General features: G+C 33.4%; 1 protein-coding gene across 2 annotated transcripts; it reads left to right on the top strand.

Annotated features, from left to right (window-relative positions):
- Window positions 1-8,255: 8,255 nt before the first annotated feature.
- Window positions 8,256-13,597, top strand: LOC107896681 (probable histone-arginine methyltransferase 1.3). 2 transcript variants are annotated; one of them, XM_016821909.2, is made up of 15 exons: window positions 8,256-8,656; window positions 9,026-9,088; window positions 9,471-9,570; window positions 9,662-9,808; window positions 9,980-10,083; window positions 10,183-10,281; window positions 10,369-10,438; window positions 10,705-10,801; window positions 11,179-11,233; window positions 11,818-11,901; window positions 12,099-12,176; window positions 12,602-12,705; window positions 12,794-12,966; window positions 13,044-13,195; window positions 13,310-13,597. In XM_016821909.2, exons 1-15 carry the CDS (start codon window positions 8,447-8,449, stop codon window positions 13,391-13,393), a joined length of 1,620 nt encoding a protein of 539 aa, XP_016677398.1. In that variant the 5' UTR covers window positions 8,256-8,446; the 3' UTR covers window positions 13,394-13,597. The 2 variants fall into 2 exon arrangements, with proteins under 2 accessions (XP_016677398.1, XP_016677399.1); XM_016821910.2 differs by having other exon boundaries at window positions 9,665-9,808.
- Window positions 13,598-14,139: the final 542 nt, after the last annotated feature.

The raw sequence follows: 14,139 nt of genomic DNA on the forward strand, positions 1-14,139 counted from the left end.
TGGATCTTAAGATATAATCGGCATTTGGGGAAATGTAGAGCAGTGGTTGTTGAGCTGTAGGGAATTTTGGATGGGCTTATGCTCCTTCAGAAACAAGGATATCCTGAGGTCATAATACAATCTGATTGCCTTGAAAATGTTCTTTCTCTTCACGACAGCAAGCTTGATGGTCCAAGAAGTTCCCTAATAAAAAGGTTTCACTAAATCTTAGCCTATGAAGAGAAGTGGTCCTTAAATTATATTCCAAGAGAGTCTAATCAAGTAGCAGATACTTTGGCTAAAATGGCCTTAAAGATGAACGGGACTTTGCGGATCTTTGAAAAACCCCCTTTGGAAATCCAAGTGCTTTGGAAGGATGAATGTCGTTTTGCTAATGTGACTAGGAATTAATTTGTTAGTTCTTTGATGAATGTCGTTTTGCTAATGTGACTAGGAATTAATTTGTTAGTTCTTTGTTTTACTTACCAAAAAAAAAATTAACTGTACCTTATGGATTGCAACTGCTAGTAGTAAGAAACCTTGATTTTCAAAAGAAACAAATGATTTTCAGAAATGCCCGATTGTTTAAACTATTTTAAAGCTTTCGCAATGAATAACATTTTGAAACTATCGACTAAATGAGTAACACGATTTTGGAACTAATAAGATATTAAGATAAGTAATTCAATAAAAATGGTTTTATCGCGATGGCACGGTTTTCAAACACCCTATCATGTAACATTGATAGATCCGGCCATAACGTCTAAGTTAGGTTTGGGTTGTTACAAGATTTTTCTAATGAAAGAGAACTATAGGATGAAGCATGCAAGAGGGTTAAAGACTCTATGCCAACACCTGAGAGTTCTTCCGCGCATCAAGATAATATTGCATTAGAAAACAAGGTGTATACAAAAGTGTTCGGCCCTGACAAGGATGGAAAAATATAAACATGTTGAGCAAATATAAACAATTCAAGTCAAATAAGCAGTTTGAGAGAAAACTCTACTCGAAGAAGCAAAAACTCGATTCCCTAGAAAGTCGCAGAGCGAGAAGCTAGTTTGATAATTGAGGCAAAAGAAAGATTTATAAAATTAACTGAAATTCGAGAGGCAAAGTTCATGGATATGATGGATGCTCGTGAGAAGAAGTATAGGGCTCTCCTCAACGAGAATATGGGAAAGGGAATGTCAAGTAAGTATAAGGCTTTTCATAGTAAGCATAGTAAGGTGACTATTTTATAACTAGATTGTCAATAAGTTTGTTAATGATTTAATAGACATTGATTGTTGTAACTGAATGGTAGGTTCTTATTTGATGTCTTCATTGTTTACTCAACTAATAATTAGTGGATGTATTGATGAAAATTATTTATTTAGCTTCAATTTATGGGTCTTTGGCTAATACTAAAATATTCTTCCCATGTGTTCATGTTGTTTCTCATCTAACTCGTATAAATAGAAAATGTATATTGCTATTTTTACAGTTGAATTTTAGAGTAGCGGACTGATGATAAAGCCTTCAGTTCAGATGATGATGAATGAGGCTTACTGCATATTATGTATTATATATATGTTATAGTGGTTGATAAATGCAGTTGTCCCATAATTTTTTGTTATTATGGGAAACATGTTGACTACTTCTATTAGGATTTGTATAATTTTTTTTATGTCAAGTGAAACAGGTTGACAACATGTTTGTAGCTTATTGATGCTTCTATTAAGATTTTGTATATAAATTACTAACTGCATTATTTAATGGTAATTTTGTATTTATATGATCATTTTATGTTAATTAATTGTTCAATTAATATTGTCTCAAACTTTTCCAAACCCAATACATACAAATTTGCTCATATTTCGCCAAAATAGGCTCTTTTAAAAATCAGGGAAAAATGTCGTAAAAAAACATTAGACATGAGATAAAAGATCTATCCCAACCTTTCTAAGTTTGCCTTAGATGGGTTTACCCCCTAACCTTTTTAAGGTTGCCTTAGACGAGTTTATCCCAACTTGTTTTAAGTTGCCTTGGAAAAAAGTCTATCCCAACCTTTTTAAAGTTGCTTTAAACGAGTCTATCCCAACATTTTTAAGGTTGTCTTAGACATGTCAATCCCAACCTTTTTTAAAAGTTTCCTTGGACAAGGCCTATCCCAACCTTTTTAAGGTTACCTTAGACAAATCTATCCCAACCTTTTTAAGGTTGCCTTAGACAAATCTATCCCAACCTTTTTAAGGTTGCCATAGACAAGTCTATCCCAACCTTTTTTTAAGGTTGCCTTAAACAAGGTCTATCCCAACATTTTTAAAAGGTTGCCTTAGACAAGTCTATCCCAACCTTTTTTAAAGGTTGCCTTAGACAAGGTCTATCCCAATTTTTTTAAAAGGTTGCCTTAGACTGGTCTATCCCAACCTTTTTTAGAGGTTTCCTTAGACAAGGTCTATACCAACCTTTTTAAGGTTGCCTTAGACGATTCTATCCTAATCTTTTTTAAAGGTTTCCTTAGACAAGATCTATCCCAACTTTTTTTAAAGGTTTCCTTAGACAAGTTCTATCCCAACTTTTTTTAAAAGGTTATATTAGACTAGTCTATCCCTACCTTTTTAAGGTTGCCTTAGACGAGTCTATCCCAACCTTTTTCAAAGGTTGGCCTTGACTAGGTCTTTCCCAACCCTTCAATAAGGGTCTGCTTATGTTGACTTATGCCGACTCTTTTTCAAAAGTGTCGTGGAGTGTAACACCCCTAACCCGTATCCGTCATCGGAATAGGATTACGAGGCATTACTGAAAAAATCACATAAATATTACATACTTTAAACATTCATGGTCATAATTATGAAAACACAATCATATTGTCCCTTACGAGACTCTTTAAGGCCTTAGAACATGCTTAGAAGTGGTTCGGGATTAAACTGATAACATTTGCAAACTTTGTGAAACTTATAAAGTTTTCAAACAATTTAGGGTCACACGCCCGTGTGAACAGGCCGTGTGCCTCACACGGTCACCAGACATGCCGTGTCACAGACCGTGTGAAAACAGGGCATACATTCTGACTTGCACCACACAGCCGAGGACACGCCCGTGTGCCATGGTCGTGGGAAATCTGGAGAGGTTACTGACTTAGGTCACACGACTGGCCACACGCCCATGTGCCAGCCCGTGTCTCACACACGGCCAATAGACATGCCCGTGTGTCTAGATCGTGTCAAACATGTAGGGTATTCTGACTTAAAATCGAAGGGCTACCCCAGGAGACATACGGTCGTGTAGTATGACCGTGTGTCGCACACGGCTGAGACATATCCCGTGTCTCTTCCCTTGTAGACAAAAATAGGCTATTTGCATAACCATTTTGCCATCCTATTTCACAAGCATACACAAGTAATTTGTATCAATAATTCAACCCAATTCACAGCCACTTCATAACAATTTGTACACATATCATGCCATTTCATCTTCAACCATTTCACTACTCAATTCAATACATTTGTACATTCAAACACATACTAACTAGCATGATTCATTCCTCATTATTTACCTATTCAATCATATACCAAAGTACATATCATACTCCTCAATACAACCTATTTCAATATGTGTTTTTACTGCCATCAATCACACACAAAGCTTGACTCATAAATCATCTATTAACCATTCATTTATTAAGTCCAAATTCATGCTTCTCATAAGTAAATACTCAACATATACCAGATAGCCAAATGATCATCTTAAACCATCACCAACCATACCAAATTATGCCATTACACAAGGCAAATTACACATCAAACATAAGTCATTAATAAGCCATATAAAATGGCCAAATACATCACCAAAACCTTTATCAAAAAGACTCAAGCCTCTACATGTCATATAACTAAGTCACAAGTGTGTAAATCCCGAAGTCAAAAACCAGATAGTGTGATGCAATCTCCACCGACTTCCAACTCGAGTGAACGTCCGAAACACTATAAAACATAGAAAAATAACACAAAGTAAGCTATAAAGCTTAGTAAGCTCGTATGGTAATAAACTCATATTGTTAAATAACTGCATTCAAAACCATTATTCAAAACATGATATAATTCATATGATTGCACCATTCTATCTCGAATTCATGCACATAGTTAATCAAGATTTTCATGAGTTTATTCATTCAAAACACATATGGTTTGAATACTTCTTATCAATTCATTCACATCTTCATATGTATAAGCAATTGCATATATAAACTTTATTCAATTCAATTACCATCACCTTTTCTTTAGCCAAGTGAATTATGTGAGATATCATCAAATAACGGTATTCCGCATACTATGTGCCATATGTATATTTAGTTAAAACAACTATAACTCATATCTCACATATCATTCAATTCATACCTCATTATAGCCAAATAAACACATTTTTGCATGGAACATACTTATACATAAATCTTTCTCATTTCATATACATAATACACTAAAAACTTACCAAATTACCTTCATTTGATTATCATATAAGTTCTGTACGATCCTATATTACGTAATTCAATTATACTTTCCTTCTCGTCTTGACTATGCCCATTGAACCATTTGGAATCATTAAGCATACTCGGAAATCACATAAAGCTCATACAATGCCACATCTTAGATATGGTCTTACATGTTATCACATATCGATGCCACTATCCTAGAGAGGGTCTTACACGAAATCATATAACGATGCTAATGTCCCAGACATGGTCTTACACGTAATCACAATACAATGCCAATGTCCCAGACATGGTCTTACATGTAATCACATCTCGGTAATTCTAATGTCATGACATTTGTATCCTATATTATTCCTAGGGTTCGTACGAGACTTTCGGATGTCGTAACTTTGTCGATTTTTGCTCGTATTTACTCGTTCAACATTTGTGACAATTCAATGATAATGAAACATATATAGTTCAATTCAATTCAATAATAAATAAGCATTTATAACACAATTTAAATATGTTTATTAACAGACGAACTTACCCTGTTCGCTGTAACGATGAATTAAATCGACTAATTCGATACTTTGTTTCCCCCGTTCTATATCTGAATCTCATTTTTCTCAATCTATATGATAAAAAAATTTACTCATTTAATCATTAATTCATTCAATTTAACACAATTTACATATTTTGACAAAATTACACTTTTCCCCTATTATTCCATATTTTTTCAATTTAGTCCTTATTACATAAAATCACAATTTCATGAAATTAAGCACAAACCCAAGCTAGCCGAATTTTACCCAATCATATAACAGCCCATATTTTCACTTTATTCATACTTTTAACCACATAATGTCATAATTTCACAAATTAGTCCACAATTTGCATTTTCACTCAAAATGACTTTGTAAAATATGTAAAACTGTCATCTAACTTTCATATTTCATCATCAATCATCAAAAATCATGAATATTTTTCAATGGAATCTCACAAAATCTATAACAATTTCGAAAACGGAGATACGGGCTAACTAGATTAAGCTGCAACGAGCTCAAAAACATAGAAATTATTAAAAACGAGACAAAAACCGCACCTTGATTGACAGACGAAGCTTGGCCGAATGTTTAGCCCTAAAAATGACTGATTTTTCTTTCTCAAATTCGGCTAAGATGATGAATGAATAGGAAAAATGTGTTTGTTTTATTCTAATTATAACATAATAACTAAATTACAAAATTAACCTTTAACTAACACTAAAAATCTACCTTATACATATCCAAAGTTGTCCACTCATTATAAAATGGTATATTTACCATGCAAGTACCCATCATTTCATTTCATTAGCTAATTGATTCATTTCACTTTTAGAATTCATCTTTTATGCTTTATGCGATTTAGTCCTTTTTACTGAATTAACCACTCAAACGGTAAAATTTATTTACGACATTTTCACAAGAACATTCTATCATACTGTAAACCTTAATAAAATAATAAAATAAATATTTTTACTTTGGATTGTGGTCACGAAATCATTGTTCCAATTAACCCTAAAAACGGGCTATTACATAGAGCCTATGCCAACTGTACTATAGATAACCTTTTTGGAAGTGTCGGGAGAAGCGTCGTGAAACCTATGCCAACCTTTTTTGCGTCGTATTAGGTCAAAAAAAGTTTCACGGTAGGCTTGTTTTGTTGTAGTGTGACAACGAAAGTGAGCAGTTTAGATGACATTGTATAAAACACTAAAAATAGGGGACAAGAAATTGTTTATACAGTTTGGTTTTCCTACGTTTGTGAACCCTAGCTCAGTGAGTAAATCCATTATAATTAATCCCAATACAAGAAGTGATTTAAGTCTTATCGTACCCTGGTATAGCAACCTTACTTTTGCACATAAAGATCCAAATCATTCACCTCTAAGTTCTCTCCTAATTGTAAAACCAAGTAACAAACTTGTTTACACTCTTAAAAAAAATTCCTTACTATACAGATAAGTTTTCTCAACTCTACACCTTTCTAACTTACATAAGCCTTTAATATATAAAAGTTGAAGGCTTGCTAAGATAAAAATCAATTAGAACAATTTTCCACTAAAATAGCCTCATAAAAAGGCTTTACAAATATTCTCATAGAGTTCTTGTAAAATCAAATATCTACAAAATAAGTATTCAAATAAGTTAAGTCAATCTCTACAAAACAAGGGATCTAATTTGCTTGATTTGAATTAATTCAATCTTTAAAGATTTGTTGCTCCATAATATTGGATCTTCAAATATGAGCCAACACACGTTCACAAAATCATCTAAGTCGTTGCCCAATTGATTTGTTGAAAAGATTGCCAAGTTAAAAAATGGTAAGTTATGTTTCCTGTCGCAGTGTCAGTCGTAATGACCATTTCCGTTGGCACTTCGAGAGCCACTTAAAAAACTTGTTTTAATAATAAAACATCTATCAATGTTCAAAAAGCCTTTCATATTTGGAGCACGAATCCATCTTCACAAAGTAATCTTTAATCCATCTTGATCTGCCTAACTCTCATTAAATCAATTATCATTAATACTACGAAGGATCATAGAATCAACCCATATCTTCTTGGATTGCATATCTCAGTTTATAAGATAAGTAGATCACATAAGAATCATTGGAAAGTATTTTGCTTGATCCAATCTCTTCTCCAATAATAAACACAAGATTGACTGCACAAAATCCTCGAAAAGAAGCAAGCAAATAATTAAAATATTTTGATAAAAAACCAACAAATAAAAGCAAGTTACGTGTCTAGTACAATAATAATCATAATGGTAACTTTCGTTAACACATAAACAATAACTTCAAAAATTTACCTCAACAGTTTTTTATCATACAGTTTTTGTTAATAAAAATAGCTAACACTTTTTTATTTTTTCTTATTTGTTGAACAATAATACAAAGACTAAATTGAGTTACTTATTTTGAGAGGTATTAAATTGTTAATGGAATTGTCCTTATTTTTCACTTTCAAATAGTATAGTCCCATTTATTTTAAAGTGACTAAATTTCTTTTAACCATATACTACATGGATCTTTTGAGTATTTTTCCAAAGTTTTATTTTATATCCATTAAATAACCATACATTAGCATAATATGTGTAAATTTATATTTTAGATTTTTTTTAAATGTAAAATATTATCCACTTATGATATATTTATAAACTTTAAGATTATTGAAATAAAAATATTTTTAGGATAAAAAAATCATTTTTATGAAATTTTAAAATTCTATTTTGTTTAAAAGTTAATCTTTTTTAAATGTTGAAAATGAATTAGATAAACTACACAATTGATCATTTAATTTTCATAATTTTTTTTATTTTAAGTACAAATTTTTTTTTACAAAATAGATACTAATATTATATAATATATTCATTTTGATTACTCCCGTTAAAATAGATAACAAAAATCTCCATAGACTCGTATCCATTATCAAGAAAACCAAGTTTCAACTCTCACCCACTCTATAATTTTTTCCCTCACTGAAACAGAGTTACTTTTTTTCACCTACATTTGAAAAATTACTTGATATGACTTTACTTTTTAATTATTATTAAAAAAATAACATTAAGCATTTAACTAATATACAAATTTACTTAAAAAATTAAATAACAGTAAAAGAATCCACGTCACCACTTTAGTGTGCCATCCATTTGGAAATACTAGTACCAAATTATATCAAATTAGAATAGAGAACTAAATCTCAAACTTCAACATAATTGAGGGACAAAAACCATAATTAGGCCATAAATAAATAAACGGAGTCTGCTCTATCGTCTCTCTAATGAAACAGCTAAAGCTAAATACCCTCGTTCATTCTCTCACCAGGTGGCGGCTTTCTAAAGCTATCTCTCTCGTCTTACCTTTTTTTTTTATTTTGTGTTCCTTCTTTGATAAAAACCCTAATTTGAAAATGGCTTAGATTTAATAAATATCTCTTTCTCTTTTCTGGCTTTGTTTAATATAATAACAATAATGGACGATTCATCTGGGCTAAAACCCAAAGAATTGGAGTTCACTTTGGCGGCAGTTTCTCAGTTTTCTTCTTCATCGCTTTCTTCGTCTTCGTCTTCTTCTTCTTCGGTGATTGCTCGTTTCAGCGCTGATTCTGGAGTTGCGGAGCTGCGGTTTCACCGAGATTCGGAATTTATTGATGGCTTCAATGTCGATATTGGAACCTCGCAGGTAAGATAAAAGAGTGTTGTTTGGTTCTTGAGAAAACAGACATGCGATGCGAAGGTAAATAAAGGGTAACTTTGAGCAGATGTTTGTTTCTTCAAAAAAAAAAAAAACTCTTTTTTCGGGGTTACTTAAGGACTATGTTTTTCCATTGGCATTGAAGAGGTTTCTTTTTTTTTTTCTTGATTTTCCACTTTGGGTTTGTTTAAAAATTGCTACTTTTTCGTATAATTTGGGTGTTGGGGAAGCATACTGAAATGAGAATCGATTTGGGTAATTAAAGTTAACTACTTTTGTAGCCAAGCTTGTAGTTAATGACAGCTAGAGATAGACATAGTGTAACATGGTTGAGGTTCCTTTTTTTGTTGTTTTCAGCTCTTCAAGCTGGGACCGGTTCAATCGCTTTGTGTTTCAGAGATTTCTGGTGCCGGTAAAGAGGTATCGTCTTTACTTTTGCCTCATACATATATGTATATTCATATGTGTATGTATGTATGCATATGAAAATGTTAGAATAAAGAATACATATGTTTTTCTTTCTCTTCGAACTCGACTTCTTTTCTGCTGTTTTTCGGGTTTGATTACATACAATACCCTTTGTTTTGCCCATGGTAAAATTCTGGTTAGTAGTGACTGGTGGCGACTTCTTTCTGTTTATATCTTGGAATGCTGCAATTTACAGTATACATCCTTCAAAAATATATTTTGGTGAAAATTACAATACTTACTGTTGATAAGTATGAATTTACTTGATGATTTCAAAACTTTTAAACCACTGTTAAATGTTACCTTTTTTTTCACATTATTACTTTTGAATCAGAAATCATATTCACGGGCAGTGACCATCCAGTTTAGAAACGAGGATGAGAGCAGGGACTTCCATTCCGCATTTGAGCAATGGCAGAAGGATGTTATTCAAGGTGCTACTTTGAAAACCTGCTTATGATCTTGCAGAAAATTGACGGCTATATATGCTTTTGTTTGATCAGTATTTTTTTTTCCCATTTAAAGCAGGAATTCATTTACCAAATGGGGCCATTGCTGCTTCTAAGAGCAAGTTTGATTATAAAATTGAGCCATCTTCTGCTAAAATGTATTTCCACTATTATGGACAATTGCTACATCAGCAAAATATGTTACAGGATTATGTGAGAACAGGTTATATCACGGAGCTGTCTTTCATTATTCCTTTTGATTTTGTGTTATAAGTTCACTTTGAATTTCTGTGGACAACACTAACAAAGCCCACAGCTTTGAGATAGTATACCACTTTTAATTATAATTCAGGTATTTTAGATGCTGATAATTGATTAAGTACTTTTTTTCCAGGAACCTATTATGCTGCTGTTATCGAGAACCGTGTTGATTTTACAGGTCGTGTGGTGGTTGATGTTGGAGCTGGAAGTGGTATTTTGTCGTTATTTGCTGCGCAGGTATTCCTAACCTTTTTGTCCATTATGACTATGCATATGTGCTATTCCTTTTCTTGTGGTTTATAGATTGATGCTCAATTCCTTTCTTCTTCCTATTAGGCTGGTGCAAAGCATGTTTATGCTGTTGAAGCTTCAGAAATGGCAGAATATGCTCGCAAACTTATTGCTGGGAACCGTGCATTAGCTCAACGGATTACTGTATGTGCTTGTCATGTCATGTAAATGTTCTTGGTTGTATCCTGATTGATACAGTCTCTCATAGTTACAATGGCATGTAAAATATAGGTAATAAAAGGTAAAGTTGAGGAAGTGGAGTTGGCTGAGAAAGCAGATATTCTGATCTCTGAACCGATGGGTACGTTGGTGTGTGATGCTTTGCTTTGTCGTTATATGTGATGATGAAAATCTCATGACACTGATGCTTTGCTTTTGTCCCTATTTCCATGCTTTATTTCCATGGAGATGAAGGTTTTCATTGTTTTGTATTATTTTTCCAGTCAGAATATGAAAAAAAATAGAACTTCTCAGAACATGTGGTGGAATTATTTGTGAATCTTTAACTTTGTTGCTTAGTTTTTGTTGAAGCAAGATTCTTTAGTTGATTTTTTTTGTCACTTGCAGGCACCTTATTAGTTAATGAGAGAATGTTAGAGTCCTACATAATTGCAAGAGATCGGTTTCTTGTCCCTAATGCGAAAATGTTTCCATCAATTGGAAGGTAAAGTTACTATTTTGAATCTGTTTGTTTCTCTCAAGCGGCAGTTGATAAATGATTCTGATTTGCTGATATATCATCACACTTATTTTAGGATTTTCACTTTAATAATAACATGCATTTTACTCACTTGGCCTGTTGCTCATACCCTCATGCTAAACTGGTTGAGATTATAACTAGATTTATGATTGCTTTCATGCCTTAATCCTATGATACCTCTTGGTTAATATATACTTATTTCAGATGGTTTTTTTGGCTTTAACTTAACAGATCTATTGTGATCTGTTGTTGATTTCATTGATTTATATTTTGGCCATCAAGATGTAAAATTCTTAACATCTTTTCCTTTGAGTTAGTTTCATGCCATCTTAATATTGTAGGATACATATGGCGCCTTTCAGTGATGAATATTTATTTGTTGAAATTGCAAATAAGGTATGTATTTGACATTGTTTTACCAGATGCGTATTGCATTTATATCCATGCCTGTGTAAATTTATGCATCTTAGACAGAAATTAATCAAAAACGTCTCATGACTTGTTGGCGTGAATCTTTTACCTCCTTCAGTCATTAATTTACATAGAAAGTTGTCTGTATAAACTGTTTTATACCGTTCCTATTTCCCTTTGTATGATTCATGGCAGAAATTGCAAGTGTATTCTTTCCTCTTCACCCATGTTAATGTGTTATAAAAGAACCTTGTAGATTTCACAAGGTTTCAAGGTGGTGACTTATAAAATTTGGAAAAGAAAGTAAAGATGCTTATATTTTCAAGCTTTTCTTTATCAGGAGACCTTCCCTTGTTAGCTGTTTTATCAAATTACAGGGTTTGGTACCCGAAACTCACTTGAAACATGTTATTTATATATGCAAAATAATGCTGTCAATCCCAATGTTAGTGCTATCAGCCACAGAGTTCTCTTTTCATCACGCGCTCATAAATTATACGGGTTGTACGGTTGATTTTGCATTGTATGTACCTTTTCTATTCCTCCCCCTTACCCGGAAGAAATTGCAGGCTCTTTTTTGGCAGCAACAGAACTATTATGGTGTAGATCTCACCCCATTGTATGGGTCTGCATTCCAAGGGTACTTCTCTCAGGTTTGTTTTATGCATCTCTAGAGTGAAAATGCCGCTTCTATAGATTCATTCTCAAAATGCAAGGTTTACATTGGGTTTTCTTGATACTTATGTATAATATTTCTTTAGAAGTTGCAATACTGATCTTTCTTCATGTACTTATGGTTTCACGGTTTCTCCATAAATGTTGCATTCTGATGTCGTCTGCTTTCATACAGCCAGTGGTGGATGCTTTTGATCCAAGATTATTGGTATCTCCACCCTTGTGCCATGTTATTGACTTCAATGAAATAAAGGTACCAGTGAGTCATTATAAGTCATGCCTCTCTCGTACTAAACTTCATGTTGCATTCTTCAAATCTAAATGTTGTATCTTGTATTTGCATTTCTAATTTTCAACCTTAAAATGATTTTCCAAGACAAGGAATTTTTTATTTTTCCAACTGGCATCATATTTTATTCCATCCATTATTGGTCTGTGTTTTGATTCCTGGTTGCTTCATGGAACTCTTACATGGCAAAGGATTTTTGAGCTCTTGGCTTGTTGCCGACTTGTAGGTTGACTTGAACGTCTATGGGAGTATGGGACACTAAGACCATTTTTCCAAGTGATGCAATATTTTTCACTTAATCATAGCTGTTTGATTAACTTCCTTTCTCTGACTACGTTTGATGGTTATATGTAAAATGTGTAGTTGATACATTGTTCATTCTTTTGCAGGAAGAGGACTTGTTCGAAATAGATATTCCATTGAAATTCATAGCATCTGTGGGAACTCGAGTGCATGGGTTGGCCTGTTGGTTTGATGTTCTGTTTAATGGGAGGTAATAGATAATCTATTCAAATTTGCATTTTTCTTTAGATTTGCAGTTTCAAGCAATCAAACTGCCATTGAACCGCTTTTGTTAACAGTGCTGTGCAAAGATGGCTTACCACTGCCCCTGGTGCGCCTACAACCCACTGGTACCAAATACGATGTGTTCTTTCTCAGCCAATTTATGTTATGGCTGGGCAAGAAATAACTGGCCGACTTCACATGATTGCCCATAATGCTCAAAGTTACACCATGTATCTATCATTGTCAGGTTGGTTTTGAACTTGTCGTGTTCCTAATTTGCTGTTTTGTTTCTTTTTCTAATGAGATATGTATCGACTCTTACAGCGAAAATGTGGGGGCCTGGGGCAGTACAAGGAGGAATTCTTCAGACCGCTTCAGGGAAACTTGATCTCAAGGAGCCTTATTACAGAATGTCACAGCCACAATCCTACACGATGGCACAAGACCAGCAACCACAGCAGCTGCTACAGGCACAGGTACAGCTTATATTGATTCATCTCATACTCGAATTTTTTAGATTCATCTAAGATGGGCATTACATGCATGTCAAACCTTGCTATTCATAAAATAATCGGTTTGCTATCTAACAGGCTATTCCAATCCACACTGAAGATTTGGATGAAGCGGAGTTGCTGCAGCAACCATCGGAAAATACAGGTCCTCAGCTCCAATAAGTAACTGATGCAATGTATTCAAGTTTCATTGAGGAGGATTTCAAACGATTATGTGTGTGTAACATAAACTATATTATGTTAGTTGCGTTTTTAGCACCTCTGGTTAACTGTGCCATTTGATTTTGATCCCTGTAAATTAAAATGGGATCTTGTACGATTTTATGATGATTTTAGCAGTTAAATAATCAGATCGTGTTTAGTAAACTCAGTAGGTGCTGAAATATTTAGAGTTTAAGATTTTTCACATTTACCCTAAAATCATGCACCCCTTATTTAACCAAAGGGTTCCTATGGGTACTGAAAACGTCAGACAGATCATAAGTTGAAATCATGAAGCAGCAGCAGGGATTCCAAACTTCTGCTGGTTCACCACAACAATTTTGATTATCCCCTGTATAATGAAAACAGACTTTTTAAACTGCATACAAGGATAATATCCAATGTTTAATGGGGGGGGGGGGGAGCGTCCGGGTGATCGGTGGCTCTTAAGTAAGATTTTGATTTTGGTTCTTGTCATTGAAGAAAATAGGTGGATTTGTATTCAAGTAAGTTTGATGTTTTATTAGTTGTGGCTTAAAATTAGTTATAATTCTTCTCTAAAAGATAATTTTTTAAATAGAAAGGTTGTGTATTAAAATTTAGTTGCATGTTTTTTAAGTAATAATGTTTTTATTTTTGATGTAATAATTAATTTTACTTTCATATAATGATACTATAATTAATTTGTATTATTATATTATGTAATA

The sequence above is a fragment of the Gossypium hirsutum genome, chromosome A10, assembly GCF_007990345.1.
Source record: "Gossypium hirsutum isolate 1008001.06 chromosome A10, Gossypium_hirsutum_v2.1, whole genome shotgun sequence".
Classification (NCBI taxonomy): domain Eukaryota; kingdom Viridiplantae; phylum Streptophyta; class Magnoliopsida; order Malvales; family Malvaceae; genus Gossypium; species Gossypium hirsutum.

Coding starts and splice junctions, on each gene's coding strand:
- LOC107896681 (XM_016821909.2), top strand. CDS start 8,447: ATGGACGATTCATCTGGGCTAAAACCCAAAGAATTGGAGTTCACTTTG. Junction 8,657..9,025: donor TCGATATTGGAACCTCGCAG/GTAAGATAAAAG, acceptor TGTTGTTTTCAG/CTCTTCAAGCTGGGACCGGT. Junction 11,902..12,098: donor TCCAAGGGTACTTCTCTCAG/GTTTGTTTTATG, acceptor GCTTTCATACAG/CCAGTGGTGGATGCTTTTGA.